Consider the following 18,635-nt stretch of genomic DNA (forward strand, 5'->3'; position numbering starts at 1 on the left):
GTAAGCTGCAAATGTCTGGAGATACAAATCTCTGCTCCCAGCTCAGCCCATTAAAGCACCTCCTTTGCTACTTTCTTTCACAGACACCTCCGCCCTCATTCCCTGCCAGCATCTCATTTAAATCCTATGTCAGGAAGCATTTAAACCTCGCAAAAGAAAAGCCTTGCGCAGAGGAACAAATGGATGAGCAGCACGTCAGAGGTGCTACGTCATGCACATGACACGCTTCAAACTGCATTGCATTGTGCAACACCAGTCATTTCAGATGGCCCCGAGACCATAAAAAGGTACATCAATGGAAGGGGAAGAATAATGAAAGAAATCCCCCTTTTCCATGCTGCTCCCGAGCAGGCATGGGTCCTGTCAGCCCTTAATGGCCCTCCAGGTGAACCACATTCAGCACCAGAGGGGAAGTGGGGCTGACCCCTTTGAACATGCCACTTCCCAGCCTCTACAGTACTTAATGAATAATTACTGAGAGGGAAAGTGATATAATTTTGAAGTGTTCCTATCAGATGTACTAAAAGCATTGAAATTACCATCCCCATTCAACAGGCAACACAATGGGCCCAGCCTCTGGGAAGTGCCACGGCACTGGTGGACAACACCGATGGCAACAAAAGCGCCCATGGCTCTTCTGGCAAGGTCTGGGCACCCCGGGGTGGGGAGCACATTCCCAGCTCAGTGCGAGACAGAAGAGATTTACTCTGCTCTGGCAAACAGATAACTAGAGGTGCTCTCAGTCACAGCGAAAAGATGAGAAACATTCAAGATGCAAAAATATATTTACAGCTTAAACTGAGGAGATTTAAAAGCAGGCTTGAAATCCCTCAAACACCTTCAAGAGAGCCCATGCTCACTGATGAGGGGAAATCAACAAAGCCCCTGACCGCACCCCAGGAGTTTGCAGCTCTGTCCAGGCCAAGTCAGATACAGATCTGAGCATTACAAAGCAGAGCAGCTACAGCAGCTCGGCACACTATCCCCCAAATTTTGCTCTTTCCAACAATTAAATTACCCAAGCCACCACTGAAGTGGATATCGACTAATAAATTTCATTCTAAAGAGACAAATTGATCCTTCTGTGCCATGAGTTGCTCTACAAACGCCCCATTTAGGGTTGCCTAGGCAGACAGACAACAGGCAGAAACCAATTGATCGGTGCACCCTTTCATGTCCTGGCAGCTGCAGCGGGTTGTCAGGGTTAAAGACTGTTTGCCCAGGAATCCTAGGCACTCTTATCTCTGATCAGATTATATCTATTTCATTTCCCCTGTTAGTTACTGTATGGCTACAACTGACAACTGGCTTGTAGAGCCCCAAGGCTGTAACCGATATCTGAATAAAGATACTTCAAGACTTCTAAATGGCAGCGTGCACAGGAAACAAATTTAGGAAATCCTGCTTTCTGTTACAGGAAATGAATCCTATGCCAACTGGTAGAAATTACCCTTGCTGTTAAAGTAAAGAGAATACAAGTTTTTGTACTCATTTCATAAACTGACCTTCCCTGCCATGGCAATATTTTATTGATATAGGATTTCAAAGGCTGGCTTTAACAGGAGTCCAAAGCCATTCCCCTACAGGGAATGTTATTTAACAGCATCACTCTCTTCTCAAGGACTCAACTTGTGCTGATCCTGCATTTTGTACCATCTAGTATGACATACACAGAGCATGTCTAAACAATATTTGTATATCTAAGACATACAGACAAGATTTCCTCAGTGCAGCAAAGCATATCTGATTTCTGAACCCACTGTAATTCTCTACTTAAGACACCACAAGAAAGGAAAAAAGAATTCAAACAATAATCTTGGAAGGATTAGTTATCATGCTATAGTAAAACAAACAAACAAACAATAATCCCTTGGGTATTTGAGACAAATTGCTGCATAAATATTTTAAAGACAGAACAGTATAAAGCAAAAAAAGAAAAGAAAAATCACTGACTTCACTATATACCACAGTATATATGTAAATAAACAGAGGATCTGTGCAAAAGCAGCCAGTAAATGCTTTAGGAAAAAACCCTCAAAACTTAAATGCAGATCACAAAAATTACCATCTGGAAATCATTCAGAACTCGTTTCAATCCAAAGGCAGTTGCTTTCTGTAAGCTGTCTTTACAGGGGACAGCAACACATTAGAGAAGAAAAGCAGGTAAGCTAAACGCTGACCTAGATATGTGGTGGGAGAGGACACACATGCACACTGCTCACCAGCTCCAAAGCCAGGGAGGAGTAAGTGCTTGTTGTCACTGTAGGCATATTAATGCAGGAGGGGGGGAAAAAGCAAAGATGCAGCTTTTGTATAGTACAGACAAGAGCACATTATATGAAATGAATGAATTGCCTACTTTGGAATAAAGACCACTATAGGGAATATTTTGAATGTACATGAAATGTGAAAACTCACTCTGTACCAGACTTTCAGTAAAACATGCAACAATCTCAAAATCCTCAGATAGCTAGGCTTCTAATGAATAAATTGATTTCTATGCAAACAATTTCTCACCTCTAACAATGAGGAAAGCCAGCTTCTCTTCTGATGTCAAAGGTGAAAAGGTTATTATCAGAGGCAAAGCTGTTTTATTTGGGGCAATAAATGGAAGAACCCTTCGAATGTAGTCAAATGGGTGATATGATCTCATACCATCAGTAGGATTTCTTACAGGAAGGTTCACGCTTCAGCCTCTTTCAATGGCACAGAGCAAGTGCAATTGTACAAATTAATAGAAAACAATTGTTTTACCTTGGTTGCACTAAAGAAGATGTATCCAAGAAGCATAACCAATACATGAAACCATATTTTATTCCTCCTGTCTTCGTCACAGAAGGAAACAACACTCTAATTAGATCTTCCAAATTTTGCAGAGGGTGGCAAAGAGCACTTTAATTGTAAGTCCTGTATTGAACCTGATCTCTCAAGTGTTCAGTAAAAGTCTCCAGCGAGTCTCTGGAGAGCTGCAAAGTTTCTCCGTACTGTACCACCCTGCACAGCCCTGGCTGGACTGGGTGCTGGCAGAAAACTGGCAGTTTGCTCAGAGACAAACTCTTGTGCACTTCACTCTGCAGAATTAACTTGGGTTCCAGATCTGTCCCATCCGCATGGGAAGGGATGTGTCCTGGGTTAGCAGTGCTACCCAGCGTGATTTACAACTTTTCACTTCGTCTGGAAGTTCGAACACCTTGCAGATCAGAGACAAGGTGACTTGTGGGAGTACTCTAACCCCCTCCCACAAGTCGTGCCCCCCCCCCCAGACAAGACAAGATTACCTATAATTTACCAAATGTGGTCAAAGGGATTCATGGCGTTGAACTGCAAAATATACCCTGGACAAAAGGTGCAGAAACATGAGCAAAACTCTGCGATGCAGAGGCTGATACAACAGCCAGATACTAGTCACCATGTAGGTCTGTAGATTCAGACAGAGGCGCAGATTTGGCTGAAGTATATCAGCTGAGAGGGCATTTATGGTCTATTCATGGGTTATCAGTACAATAAATGCATTAAAATATTATCCCCTTCACTAGACTGGAGTACTTTCACCAAATAATTTTTTTTTTTTCCCAGCAACAAGCAAGGTCATATTTATATTTTTATACGCCCAAATGGATACTGACCTCGTCAGGACTGGAGGCCTGGTACACCCTGCAGGAGTCCTCGTAGTGTCTCTCGGCTTCAGCCTGGTCTGTCACCCCGTTGGACTCGTACACTGGTGTCACGTTGTGGCACAGCGCGATTGCCTTCACCGCCTCGTGCACTCGGCTGCTCATGGTTTTACGCACCTTGGTGGCTAAGGTAAGGCCCTTCACAGCAGGTGGGTCCTGAGACTGCTTATAAAAAAGGAAAGCAAAATAAAGTCATATTGCAGAAAAAAAAAAAGATTTAAATTAAGTTTTTACTTCAGTGAAGACCATATATGTAGCAGCTGTGCAGACTCTTATGTCCCTAGGAATGAGACGCACTCTTACATACACCTTAACTCAGATCATCATTGGGAACACGCCCCAGCATAATGCAACTTCTTTATCGCTGTTACTGGTGGAGTAAAGTACCCCAGAAGATTTACCTAAGTTTTTGGAACAGTACACTGAGAAAAAGACCCTTTGTTGCAGATCCACCAGACACCAACTGGTGAAAGACCAAAGTCAGAAGACTCAGTGAAACCACTTTTTGCTCCACAAAAGACCAGTGGCTTTGAAAATTTAGAGTCAATCGGGTTTCATGTGCAAGAGAATATAATTGCAGAAAACAGAAAACAGATGACTTGTATGGACCTAGAAAATCTTAATTACATTCATTTAATTTTTAATACTATTTTTAGTATCAGAATGGGAGTCTTCAGATAATTGCACAATTACTAAATTATCCTGGTTGAAGAAGGGACACACAGTGATCTAGTTTCCTGCTCTGTTAACCTTTAGTGTCAAGAGGACAAAAGTTTCACTTCCAGGTCAAAGGCCACAACATGGTAAAAATAAGAGCAAAGAATAAGAACTACAGTTCAAAATGAATCATTGCCAGCAAATGCTCCTCATTATAAGGAATCTCACTTGGTAATTATAAACGTTTTATGAGACATATCCTTTACCAGTGTAATTCCACATGCTATTTTCCACACTCTAGCAATCAGGACACATAAAGATCTTCAAATTTAATATTGCTGCTCATCAGCACTGTTGCAATTGGGCTTTAACCAAATCAAACAGCACTGTTGCAATTTGGCTTTAACCAAATCAAACAACAGCAAACCCTCAGCTGAAGTGCATTTAGACTGACATAAAGCACTAGTCACATACTGGACTAGTCAGTTACCCCAATGTTCTTGACAAATATTGAATACTTTGGCAAATAATTAACCAGTAGTCAAGTTTCCTCTGGAGACTGAGTACAGAATGAGGGCAAATAGATCTGAAGTCTGGGGGTTTTGTGTTGTGGGTTTTTTTTTTTTTTTTTTTTTTTTTTTTTTGAAGTACAGTTCAGTCATTTAAGGGTCTCAAGACCAAGAGAAGAACCAGATGCTAAGCAGGCTGTGAAAGCAGAGGAGAGAAAGAGAGAGAGATGGCTAGAGGAGTTACAAGTTACCTGATACACATGCCAGTGAAAAAGATAATTACTCAAAATACCAGGTATTCATCAACTATCATATGCTTAGTTAAAAGCACTTTGCAGCCTGACAGTCTGCCCAGGGAAGAGCTATGCCACCAAACAGATCACTGAGGTCAAGGAAACCTGCTGTGTGTCTTTACCACCATGAAAAAAATCCAAAAATAAAAATCCCATTTACAGTACATGGTGCCTTTTTCCAGGCAAGAATGCTGGTTTCACTTTGTGGGGTGTACAGAAAGTGTACTTCAGGCTAAAATTCTAGAGCAAAGCAAAAACAATGAGACGTGAAAAACCCAGTTCACTGCATTGGGTACGCACGCTCAAGGAAAAGTATGGGAACTTCAAAAACAACTTCTGTGGTTTCTGTAGGAATGAAGCAATTCCACAACTATTGAGAAAAAAAAATGCTTGACATATGACACAGGAGTAGTAACCCATCACTAAGGTCTGCAGATTGCATCTCTGGAATCACATTTTACAAAAGAAAAAAATCTAGTTGTCAGTAAGTCACAAAAAAGTTATTTCTAGCTGCAGCTGAGAGAATGGTTATTAACAGAAAATGAAAAATAATGCTTCCATGATTACATAATTAGTGACAATTCTTAAATCTTTTATAAGCACCACTCAGAGGGGTGGCTGGAACATCAGCCACTGACAGCTGATTTTTTTCCTCCTAAAGGTAGTAATATTCTTAATTAAAACCTCATCCCTTGTTTTACAAAGGAAATGCACGTATCTAAATGAAGTTTCAATTCATAAGCATCTTGTCCATTGTAACATGCTAAGAAGTACAGTTTGCTGACCCAGACAAGTCACATGGCATTACCTGGTTATCATACAAAACTGAAATAAAAGTCTAAGAATAGAGATGAAGGCTTTTTAGATGCTGGGTCATCCTGTGATACCGAAAGAGGAATGCAAGGGAGAGACTTCCCAAAACAGGATTTTCCTGTTCTATGCTTCACATGTTGACTTTGCTGCCTTCTTTAGGTGTAGATAGTTCTCAAAGCAGACATCAGTTAGGCACCATATAAGATCATTGGTGCATTAGTGAAAGAATCCCACTTTTACCGTTTACTTTTTTAACCATCAGGCCTAAAGCAGCGATACTGGTACACTGTTCTCTGTTACTGCTTACTGAGTACTGATGGTTCCTCTTCCTTTATTTTTGCCCTAGTACACAGCATTTCAAACAGCAACTTAATCCACTAAACATTACCCAGTGCCAACTTTTCAACAAAGCAAATGCTGTGGTTGCTGTAAGTGGTGAATATCTAAATAAAAGTATGCTTTTTTACAGTCAGACCTCAGTAACAAGACACAGGCACATACATTCACTTACACTTGCAGATCCGTGCATGTGCTATGGCAGTTAAAGACTGGCGGATGTGAAACAATCTACGAAAGCAATAAGCAATCATGATAATATTTATGGATTAAGCATCCAATGACCTTCAGACTTTTCCAAAAAGTAACAGTTAATAAGCAGATCCCTGCCATATTAATTTACCATTAGCCCAGTGACCTGGAAAACTGTTCTGTGAACAAAGAGTTAAGTAATGCAATTTAATTCTACCTGCGTGTATATACTGAATATGTGGCTCTGCACTTCATCCATGGAGTCCAGGCCGTAAGCTACCGTTCCCAGGTGAAGTCGCTTGAAGACCATCTCGTTCTGTGTAAGAGTTCCTGTAACAGAGGCAGCACCAGACATGGAGTGGGAATCAACATGCCTATTCCCCAGTACACATTCTCATCCTTGCTGTACCCCAAATTCAAGAGAAACTGGGCCAGAAGCTGAATCAGTCACTGCACCAGGCTCTCAGCACAGGCTGAGGCCAGCAAAAAAAGACAGTATTAACAAATCTGAGGGTTGATTCTCCCGGGAAGTAGTGGTGCACATCACTGTGCCAGTAAATAAGAATGGAGATTCACCCCAAAGTCAATGCCAGCAAGAGCTGCAAGCATAATTCTGGTCCTGTTGGAACCAAAGAAAACTGGAAACAACTTCAGTGGGACCAGGACTTTGTCAGACCAAGCTTTTCATTACAGCTTAGGTCTTCTGAATTCAAGCTCAACTTTAAAAGTGTAAGGACAGCAGCAGACAGACTGATGGTATGTTTCTACCTACACATGTAAGCTATTTCATCTGGCTTTGAAAACTAGCTCTAAAAAGTTGCTTTTTAATTTTATTTTTACCCTCAGCTTTTGGTTTAATAGCACACTTTAAGTGTTCTTTGAAGTAGCATAATATTCCTGTCCTATCTTACTTATAGTGCATTCAGAACAAAAAAATGCCAAATTCTTTTTTCAAAAACTAATTAAATCCTATTGTCAAAGTGACAGGAAATGCATATTTCTTCTATTCCAAAGAAATCTTACATTATACTCTCTGGCTGGCCAAAAATGTAACAAAATCCAAACAACAACACACCGTGACTCAAAACTGTATTTTCTACATAGATACCTGTTTTGTCTGTAAGCAAATAGGATATCCTCCCCAGCTGCTCAGGAATAGTGCTGGACCGAACCACAGTCCCGGGAATTTTGGAATCTCTGCGGATCACCCAGCTGTAGACAATTTTCCCCATGTCCAGATTCACACGTAAACTACGCAGGACGAAGGGGAAAAAGAAAAAGAAAATGTATCACCAGTTAAACTTTGGAAAAAATCATTGTGAACTGCCACAGTGCAATGAAAGGACACGTCTTCCACGCTGAATCTGAGCTGCCAAAGAGGGTGTTCTGGGAGAAGTATATTCAAAGTCAGTGGTCGGGTGGCAAATGGGGAGAAGGACTGTGCATTGCTGCAGTGGTACTGTAATTCAAAGATAGATGATAAAATTATGTTGAGAAGAACAGATATAATTTGAGGGGAAGATGGACACAGACAAGTAAGAACAGCATGATTGATATGCAGACAGCAGGTTAAAAATGGAACTGAAATGAATCTCAGACCTACACCGAAGTAACAATCTACTTATTAATATAGTACAATTAAATATTAAAGTTGCAGTCCCCTCTAAAAGGCAACTGGGTCCTATTACACTATATGCTGTATAAATAACCCTCCTTTTCCATTTTTTGCTCTGCTCTTATCAAAGTAACCAGGTAGCCCAAACACTGAGAGAAGGGGCCTTAAATGACTAATTCACAGCCTGAGTTAGAGTCAGTGAACAGGTAAATATGTTGAACAAATTCAGCAGAAACAGCAAAGCAATTCTTATGTTCGAACAGTAATTTGCTTTCTATTTCTAGGTTTGCTTAGTTGTCAAATGAGGAATAGATAAGAGTTTACGTGCTCGTTCATACTAGAAGCATGAAGGAGGACACAAAGCAAGCAGTATTTTGCTGGGAAGAATCAGCAATTGCCTTACCTAATGGGAATGATGTTTGAGAACAGAAGGAGAAATCTTATGATCTGAAGATACCAACGGCCAGCAAAGTGCTGAAGGGCCACCATGACAAGCGAGACCACCACAAGAGCCCCAAATAGGATCTTGGTAAGACAGTTCACTTCCAAATCAAAAAGACCAATCTAAAGAAATAAGAGAGAGACATTTCAAGCACACAAATGAAGATGTTAGCTCAATGTAATATTCACAAAGGGAATGAACTGCCATATCCAAAGAGCCATTACCCACTAGTCAACTTCTCTTTTAAAACACTACAAACATATTTAAATTTATAAGCAATACTGTTGCCAGCTTATTAAATATGACTTCCATCCTTTGGAAGCTAAGCAATGCATGAAGAGGTGTGAGAGGACTCATGCTGCCAAAAGCTGCAGACTATATAGACATCCCTGCACTTTGTCTTAGCTTTGCTATAATAGAAAAATGCAGCAAAATAAGCCTTCCTGTTCTAACTGGGACTATCTCATTACAACCATATAAAACAATGGTCTTACCAATCTCAAAAAAGTGAGAAGGCACATGTATAACAGGATCAAAAAAATAAGAAGAAATAGGTTCCGCTATGATAACTATCTTAAATCGTAGGCTGGAAGACAGGAATTATTATTCCTATGAGGTTGTCCCTATAAGTGTGTACATATAGCATTTGGAAGGATTGTCTTTAAAAAATGATAAATTTCTGCCCCTTTTTATATATTCTAGGACTGTTTCCTCACCATACCTTACTTCTTGGGTTTGAAGTATTCATCACACTGCGCAGTTCCCTTCCAGTGTAGAGGACAACTCCCACAACAGTACCTAAACAAAACAGAGCATGCATCAGCCAAAGAAAAACAACCTCCATTTGTTTTCTCTATAAAAATACTTGTTGGATCCAAAGGCTTGACAGTTGTAAAGGATTTTTAGCAGGTTAATTTCAGAAGCAATAGCAACCAGAAATTAAACAAGCCGGTACCTGAAAGATAAAACCTATGAAAACACAGACTTTGAACCGCAGACATCCTACAAAAAGTCAGTAAGTCTTCAACCACACTGCCTGTATGGTTGGACTCGATGCAGCATCACAGACTGCACCACCTAATGTGCACGGAAAGATAAGTCTGCTGCTTTGCTCTCTTGACTTTCTCTGACCCCCTTTTGATGCCAGTTGTCTCTCCCCACTATAAATAAAAGTTGCTAAGGATGGAGGATTTCTTGGTTTTCCTCCCACCACTTTGAGTCCCACTTAGGCGTGGGTAAGTTTGCCTTACACCAGATAGTGGTCCTTCATTGTGTGCCAAAATTTTATCAGTGGTCTGGGCTACAGTTCTTTATTGGTGAAGGCTGCCACAATCAGAGTAAAACCAACGAATTCCAACAGCTTTCAAAGACAGAATTACCTTATTTTAAAATCTACAATTTACTTTAAGTATTTGTCTAATTGCTGTTCCCACTGAAAGGTGAATCATACCAACTCCTACCTTACAGTAACAGATGGAGCCGCTGGGAGCCTATCAGTGTATTTTAATGCTATGTCCCGCAGTTGCTAAAAGAGCTGAGAGCAACAAAGTTCTCCCTTTTCTTCTCACAGAAGCATAATACAGTTTAGCACCATGAATTACTGGTTTTCTACAGATTTCTCTTAAAGACTTTGCAAAAAGCCATAAAGACAAAAAGCTATCTACTGTCAAGAGTTTAAAAGCTGATATTGCCAAACTCTATTTTTTTACTAGAAAATTTTAGGGGTCTGTAAAAATGGAGAAAAACAACACTAAAAAAAAGAAAGCACTGCTGCAAATACATTGCCTTTTTACACTCTGCTATTCCCCTGCTCTCATGAACGATCAAAGTTTTAACAAGCTGCAAGTGAATTACTTTTAAATAAGACTGATTCAAACGAGGTGGTTTCTAAAAATACGCTGGGAAACATTCCTTTAAAAAAAAAAAAAAACCAACCACCACAAAAAACAACAACAAATCACTGGAGCCAGATGGCAGGTGGTGGTAAGATCATCACAATTCAAATCAGCAGATGGCACAGCTACTCCAAATCAACCGCAAATCAACCGCAAACAGTCAGAGTCAGACCCATTCCTACTACAGCAGATGGAGAAAGCCACATAGCTCTGCTTCATCTTACAAGCAAAGGCTGCCCCAGTGAGATGGCATCACCACAACTTGACAGCTTTCACTTACAGAGGAAGAAAAATAATATCCCCATTTTTTCCTAACAGAAATAACCTACAACATGCTATTTATTATTGCCACAGGAGAAACAAACCGAGTATTATATTGATCAAGTCAGTCAAAATGAGAGGGAAAACCTGTCAGGGCTAGAGAACAGCTTGAAGGCACACTGGTACGTATCAAACAAAAAAGTGTTTCTAGTTTTTTTATGGCCATTCAAAACAGACTCCATTGCATAAACTGTTTGAAATGATGTAAATACTTGCAAATGTTATTCCTATTAACTGAACTCACAAAGGTGTCTATCTACAAATAACTTATTCAGAAAGGAGAATTAGATTCATACAGTAGTTCATTTGGGAAGAGAGGAGGTCGTTGCATGCCCTGATACAGACACCAAGACCACCCAGGACTTCTAAACAGCCCTGAAGTAGTGACCAGGTGGAGCAGAGTGCGCGCTGTGCCCTCCTTTGGGGAAAAATGTCTGCACCCACGTGTATACTACACACAGCCGAGCGTACAGCAGAGGAATAGCTTTTACCCTCAGCAGGCACTGGCTGTGAGCGTGCTGAAGGCAGGAGAGCGCTTCCCTCTGATTTCAGTAGGAGTAGTTACTGTAACGTCCCCCCCCTGCCCCCGGCTCCATGTTGGGCTCAGCCATGGCAGTGCGAGATCTGCACCGGTTCAAGAGCTGGTACAAATAAAAGCTTCGATACAAGAGGCAAGAAAGTCCCCTGGGAAAGGGTGCTGCGGGGAGAGTAGCCACACAGGACAGAATCACAAGAAAGACAGCCTTCCATTTCTCCGTCTATTTTGTTCAAAAGTGGGATGAGCTGAGACTCGCGCATTAAGCAGCCTGATGGGTATTTGAAGCTGCCAGGCTGACTACATGTGTCTAGACTCAGAGGGGAGGAAGGCAGGTTACCTACTGCATGGCAATTACTAATCTATAAACATAATTTACTTGATTAAATTGTATTTGGACAACTAGTTTTTTATGATCCTTTGGTCACAGCACTGTGACAACACTGTAACACATTTCAAAGAAGAGTCAGAGCAGGATTAGATAGAAACATATAGGAATAAAATTTATTCACTGTTTTCTTCTTTTAAAAGAGCAAATTAAACTCTTTTCAGTGCTTCAGAAAAAAATCTTTTGAAGTTCATGTTCCTTCCCATTACTATTAATTCCATGTACATCTAGGCACTGCACTGTGAAGTCTCTCCATTCAACAACTTTAATTCCAGAACAGAATTTCACTCTCTTCCAGCTACCGCCCTGCAAACCTTGCAAGCGCGCTGGACAGGAGAGGAACAAGGCTTTTACTTTGACAAGCCTCTACAAGGGGGCATTGATTAATCTCAGGCCTTGGGAGCTTATTGTATATATAAACCAAAATCTGTCAAAGAATTTATTTTTTTCCTTTTTGAAAGTATATAAGACAAACTCAATGGAAGCACTTACCTGGAAATCTTTCATCTTAGCTTCTGTTACCAGAATCTATTTGACACCATTTCTGTTACAGATTAGGATGTCAATGTGGAGAGCAATTAAGTGCTATTCTGGTCCTAGATGCTAAAGAAGTGCCCAAAGGCCACTCCAATTCTTTCTCATCTAGGAATGTCCAAAGAGGCAATTAGATGTCAGCTCAGCTCCCCAGAGGTGTTAGGACAAGTGGGAAACCTCATTCCAACTACTAATTTCTCCAACTGACAGAGATTATTATTCCATTACAAAAGGACTTTTAAAAATTGTTAACATATTCCCTTTAAAAAAAAAAAAAAATTTTTTTTACACATGCCTCCATCTTACCTGATGCAATCACTGTGCTGGCCCATAGAGTGTTTTCTATGCTTAAACTTTCATTCACTGGGGGGTCACTGTCCTCCTACAACAGGATAAAAAACAAACAAACAAACTTGTCAGTAGTGTAAAAGGCCAGTGGATGACAGAGTTACACAGAAATGTCTGGAGAGGGACGCTGGGAGTGTTGGTAGAGGGCTTCTTGGTAAGTTGGAGGATTTTCATAAACCCAGGTACATCTCTGGTTGGGTTAAGAACATGAGCACTTTGTTTCAGTGGAGTAGAAGGGGTGGGGTGGAATCTATTAAGATATCTCTGCCTGCTGAAGTCCCCCAGGAATCATAAATGAGAAAGGGATTTGTCAGCAGCTCTCCAGGGACTACAGGAAAACATTCCCTCACTTGGCTCATGCAGATTAATAGCATTTCTCCTGCTACTGTAAGACCTCACTGAGAACCTGTTTGGACTGCTCAGTGATGCCTGGAAAGTTGTCTGATACACACCAGAGAAGCGTTAGAAGAAAGCGCAATTCCTCTTAGGCACCAAAAGATTAATTCTACGTGATTGTACCTTTGCATGAGAAAGTAAATTAAAGTCTGTACAGGTTTTATACAAGAACTGCCTCCCCAAGCCACTGAAACTCCTCTTCCATGCCAGCACTATTAAACCAGATTAAACCGTGCCACATAAAGATAAAAGGGCAAACCCTACAATTTTGAACTAAACCACCAGCAGACAGCTTCTAAAAAGCTGTAACTGTCTATTTGTTACAAAACCATTTGTCCTCTTAAAGCTCCCCAAGGGTATTAGATGAATCTCAAAATTTTCATATTCCCACTGAGAGGGGAAAAAACCCAACCTTTTGCCCCAAGTAGGCAATGCATCTTCCCAACAAGTCAAAAGATATATATTTTTTAATGGTGATACTTCACAGTGGCACTGAGCTGCTGCCCTCTGAAATAGGGGGCAGATAACTGAGTTCACATAGGCTGCTTGCAATTGAAGGCAAAAAACCAACTGACTCAGAATTAAGACTGCTATTGCCTGATCTAGCTAAGATCCCCTGTCTTTTCACAATTAAAGGATTTTAATCCTACCGAGTCCATGGTGGTCCAGATTTCCTTCTGAACAGGCACCATGAATACGTTAACTACCAATCTCTGTCTGAATGTTCAGATCTAATACCTTCAGAGTAAGGTCCTTAATCCCAAACAGTCTTATGACACTGTCTCCAAGTCAGAGCTTCAATAACCATGTTTTTGTTTCAGACTTATTTGATGGATTTTACGAAGGAAAAAAAAAAAAGAAAAAAAAGAAAAAAAAAAAGAAAGAAGAGATAAGGAATGGCAAGACAGACTTCACTATTTCTCCTGAAAAACTCTGGCATCCTAGTAGCATTCAGCAGGTTTGCATAGCAAACACTACATATATGATTTCAAGCATATGTCAGCAAGACTCACCCTTGTGAAGGTCCCCACAAAGTTATGTATATCAATATTGGGTTCTTCTGCATATACATAAGATCGGATTTGCAGTAGGTCCTATAAAACAGACGTGTTTTGGCAGACAGTTAGACAACCACATTTTAATAATATACAAACGTTTCTACCAAAATACTTTGAGCAAGAGTTACTTATCAAGTTAAGATAATTACTAAATCATGTTACTTACTGGAGCCCAACTGTCTAAGAGAAAATACAATTGGTGTACCAGCTTCACTGAAGACTATTTCTTGAACTGATACCTGAGAGACTCCTGGGAGTTACTTAGATGTCGGTGCCCCATAAAAGAAATTTCAGCCTGAATAATCAAGACAGCCTAAGATGCTTATTACTTCGTAGCAAAGAAGGTTTGGACTAGTCTTCCAAGGCAACCCAGGAACGCCCTATCACTCAATGTTTAGTTCAAGATGCCAGCGTGTTGTGGTTTAACCCCAGCCAGCAACTAAGCACCATGCAGCCACTCACCCCTCCCCGCTCCCAGTGGGATGGGGAAGAGGATCGGGAAAAAAAAGTAAAACTCGTGGGTTGAGATAAGAACAGTTTAATAACTAAAGTAAAATAAAATACTAACTAATAATAATAAAAATATAATAATAACGGTAATGAAAAGTATTATAACAAAAAAAAAGAGAAATAAAACCCAAGACAGACAAGTGATGCACAATGCAACTGCTCACCACCTGCTGACCAATGCCCAGCCAGTCCCCGAGCAGCGATCGGCCCCGAGCAGCCAACTCCCCCCAGTTTATATACTGAGCATGATGTTCTATGGTATGGAATATCCCTTGGGCTAGTTGGGGTCAGCTCTCCTGGCTACGCTCCCTCCCAGCTTCTTGTACACCTGCTTGCCGGCAGAGCATGGGAAACTGAAAAATCCTTGACTTAGGATAAGCGCTACTTAGCAACAACTAAAACAGCAGTGTGTTATCAACATTATTCTCACACTAAATCCTAAACACACTATACCAGCTACTAAGAAGAAAATTAACTCTATCCCAGCTGAAACCAGGGCACTGTCTCTAGGAACAGTTCTGTCATGACAAGAAGATACACCAGTTCTGCACAGTGTTTTCACTGCTGACTCCTACATATGCACGAACTATTACCGCTATGGAGAGAATGCCTTGCTTCAAAGCCTTTGTATAAAATAAACTTCTTGCACTTTTTACAGATAGAACATCAATAAAGCAGGTACTCTAATTCCCCCTTCTTTTTCGTTTTCTTTAAAAAAAAAAACAAACAAAACCAAAAACCAACACACAAACTACTTTAGCTAGAGATTTTGGGAAACAGCATGTTTGATGGAGGTTATATACTTATTTCAGATCATACAGTAGAGCTTCCATGGTGACACTCCTCCTTTCATAAAGGCGAGCAATGAAAACTTAGCGGCCTCTGAAGCCATTTCATGAAAATGCGTAAATTGTGCCTCTGAACATACTGCACCGCAAGGAACGAAAGGGAGCATTTGAGAAGTACCACAACCAAGGGTACTTATCCTGCAACAAGACCTATCCTGCAGTAAGTTACTGCAGTGGTCTCTGGAGAGGAAAAAGAAAATAGGAGCATCCTACCATTAGCCACCTCCTGCTGCAAGGTCATTCTCTAGCTGCCAACCCCAGTGCCTATCTGCACAGCTTTGCAGTGACAGCCATGTGGCACAGAGCTTCACCTTACCTGAAATCTTGCCTGGAGCTCGGGAAGAGCTGGTTTACCCTTACATTCTTTGTTGCCAAAACTAATCTCTAGCATGCACTGAGCCCTGTGCAGAACAATGCTGCATTAACCTGTTTCTCAAAACAGCCCATTAACTGAAGCGCCTGAACATTTTTCAGGTAAAACAGATACGCGTGTTTACCAAGTACAGTATTTTGTACGAAGGCAGCTTACAGAAGCAGTTGGCAGCCTCTGAGTACAGGTAACAGGCAGCCGCAATTTCCAGTCTGTCTCACCATCCAGCTGGTCAGTGCGAAGGAAGCAAGACCCTGTGGATTTTCAACACCAGTCAGTGCTCTTTCCAGGTCTGTCTTAGGTACATCTGTAACTCATGAAATGGCTTCATAGCTAGGACACCCTTCTTTCTTTGGAAACAGTATCTGATTTCAAGTAACATTTGTTAATAACATAAGAATGATATTCTTGCATCACATATTCATTTCCTTCCACTAGTCCAGAATACAGTGAGACTCTGCACTGTATCTTTAAAACATTTGAAATGTTCTCATTAGTCTTTATGTTTTCTAACCCTTCTGATCAAACATTTCCTTATCCCACACTTAAAACAAATCTGAAAGGCAAGTAAAATGATTTACATCTAAAACACAAACTGTTGTGCAACCAGATTCATTTACCCTGGAGTCAACCACCTACGTTCTTTGATTAGCAAACAAAAACAGAGTATAACATCCCGAGAAGTGGTGGTCCATAAAAGCATTTGAATTCTCTCTCTAAAATTTTACTATTATCTATTTCTTTCACATTTCCAAAAGATAATTTTCTCTAAACAACCAGTGAAAGGTTAATAGCTATTTTGACAATTGGTTCCAGATGTTTACCATTCTTCTCCGACGTCCTCAGGAAGATCATGTCAGCAGGGACCCGCTGGTTCTGTTAGGAGAAGAAAGGCCATTATTGTGCATACACCCCTGCACGCGTGTGCAGCCGCCTTCCACAGCCCCACCATGGCAAGCAAAGGGGATACGGAGGAGAAAGAGGATTTCTTTGTCAAACTGAAGCTTGGTATTCATTTTGCTTTGAATCCTAAATTCACTTCCCTGCAGAATAATAACTAGTGCCAGCTCCCACTGACCAGACCCACCAATGGCTAGGTTTACAAAAGGGCTAGTGAGTAATTCTAGAAGTATGAAGAAATTTTAAATTAATGCTGGTTTCCTTTCAAGAAGTCCCATATTAGAAGAAAGCATGTATCTGCAATCTAGAGCTACCATTTTTCTCTTTTTTTTTTACTGAGTGTTTTCATACTAATGGTTTTAGAGCTCATAGCTGCTTGCGTGGGGGGGGGCGCGGGTGGGAGGGAAATCAGTGGATAAAAAAACCCCACACAAACTTGTGTAAAAGGAGAAATAGACCTGTACATACCAGTGCCTACAAATGGATCACCGTGTCTCCCAATACTTGTGTTGTTTACACACAAAGCAACATTTGGATGTCGCATTTGTATCAGGTATTTAACCTGTGTCCAACAGTCAGAGACAGGACCAGGGAGGCTTTTTATCTTGCTATAGTCTAAGTGGAAAAATTAGGTTATAGGTGCATATCTACAGATTTGCTCTCATTTGTGAAGATGATGATGCTATTTTGGTGGGGCAGGGGTGGGCAAGGGGAAACCCTGAAAAGTGATTAAATATTGTAATCAGTGTTCAACGCTTGACATTCTAAGCCTATCGTAAACCAAATATGACTTCAAAACATCTCATTTTCTATGGTCTTGCAAAAAAGTACTTTACACAGTAAAAATACACATAAAGGCCAACCTTTTCAACAATGATGAGATCGCCTACTTGTATATTAGAGCTCTTCACCTTCACAGTCCCTGCAAAGGAACGATATGAGTGCATTAGAGCAGCAGCAGGACAGGGTCTGTGGGTGCTGTGCGATGCTCCTTACCTCCCTCCCTTCCACTTCACTATTCTGGAGAAAATGGGTAACGTTTCTATCACAAGGATTAGGCAACGCTGCCCTGTAAAGACTTACCATGCCCACTGCTCCTACTGGGTAAAGCAGTGGGTCTCAATCTGCGAAAAGGGCTGAAAGCCTCTCGTCTAACAGCTCCAGACCTCAGCCCTGGCTGCAGAAGCCCCCGGTCACTTTCTAGTGACAACTCTGAAACAAGCCCTTAAACTTTTTTTTTGTACTGCTTAACCCAGGAATTCGAAAATACTTTCAGCATCAGGCAGACAAGAGAGCAAGAATAGGAAAATTACAATAGGGAACCATCAACTCCCAACTCCTTTTCCTTAGGTGGTTGAAAATTTAAAGCTCAACTCTCAAGCCAAGACCTGGAAGCCACAAGTACAATGGGCCCATCTTAAAAATCAGGCTCATTTCCTTCCATGCCACAGCTCTTCTATGTGGCTCAGCTCTACCACCTCTCCTTTGCCTCTTGATGGACACAGCCTGAACAAGCCGTGCAGAGTATGGGTCCGACAGAAAACACATAAATATTTATTTCTTTGCAGCTGTCAAACATTTCCCAGTTGCTTTAAAACAGGGGATTAATTTAACAATTGGCTAGTAATTTCAAATCATTAGCCAGCTCTAGATTTGGCTTCTCAGACTAACTAGTGATTTATAATCAGTTAATTTGAACCCTGCCTCTGTGTCTGTCTGTTATATTTCAACAAAAGCCTCTTTAATCTACTGTGATTTGAGTGGAAGTGGGGGAGGCACGTGGAGCTCACCCCAGCATGGACAACACTCCTACTGTACCTCGAAATTCATGGGCTAACTGGCCAGATAGCAGCTCAGGGGGAAAGGAGAAGGGGGAAGGGAGGGGGAATAGAAATTAGCACAAAGCACAAAGGTCACTAGGATTTTACTACTGGCAGTCCCTTCATTAGCATCCTTCTCAGGATATGCTTCAGTGTTTCTGCTCCAAATTAACAATGAAAG

General features: G+C 40.9%; 1 protein-coding gene across 2 annotated transcripts in view; it reads right to left on the bottom strand.

The window, feature by feature from the left end:
* The window catches only part of ATP9A (ATPase phospholipid transporting 9A (putative)), a 66,657-nt gene that overhangs the window by 26,213 nt on the left and 21,809 nt on the right, over positions 1 to 18,635 (bottom strand). Inside the window, exons 5-14 of one of the 2 annotated variants that reach the window (XM_050907323.1) lie at positions 17,498 to 17,556; positions 16,559 to 16,610; positions 15,894 to 15,988; positions 13,962 to 14,042; positions 12,511 to 12,586; positions 9,253 to 9,329; positions 8,493 to 8,653; positions 7,583 to 7,725; positions 6,692 to 6,804; positions 3,627 to 3,839 (exon numbers count right to left, since the gene is read on the bottom strand). In XM_050907323.1, the coding sequence (XP_050763280.1) occupies positions 3,627 to 3,839; positions 6,692 to 6,804; positions 7,583 to 7,725; positions 8,493 to 8,653; positions 9,253 to 9,329; positions 12,511 to 12,586; positions 13,962 to 14,042; positions 15,894 to 15,988; positions 16,559 to 16,610; positions 17,498 to 17,556 (1,070 nt within the window). The remainder of the gene's footprint in view (positions 1 to 3,626; positions 3,840 to 6,691; positions 6,805 to 7,582; positions 7,726 to 8,492; positions 8,654 to 9,252; positions 9,330 to 12,510; positions 12,587 to 13,961; positions 14,043 to 15,893; positions 15,989 to 16,558; positions 16,611 to 17,497; positions 17,557 to 18,635) is intronic. The other variant, XM_050907324.1, reaches the window with a different exon arrangement.

Source organism: Gymnogyps californianus, chromosome 17 (assembly GCF_018139145.2).
Source record: "Gymnogyps californianus isolate 813 chromosome 17, ASM1813914v2, whole genome shotgun sequence".
Lineage (NCBI taxonomy): Eukaryota > Metazoa > Chordata > Aves > Accipitriformes > Cathartidae > Gymnogyps > Gymnogyps californianus.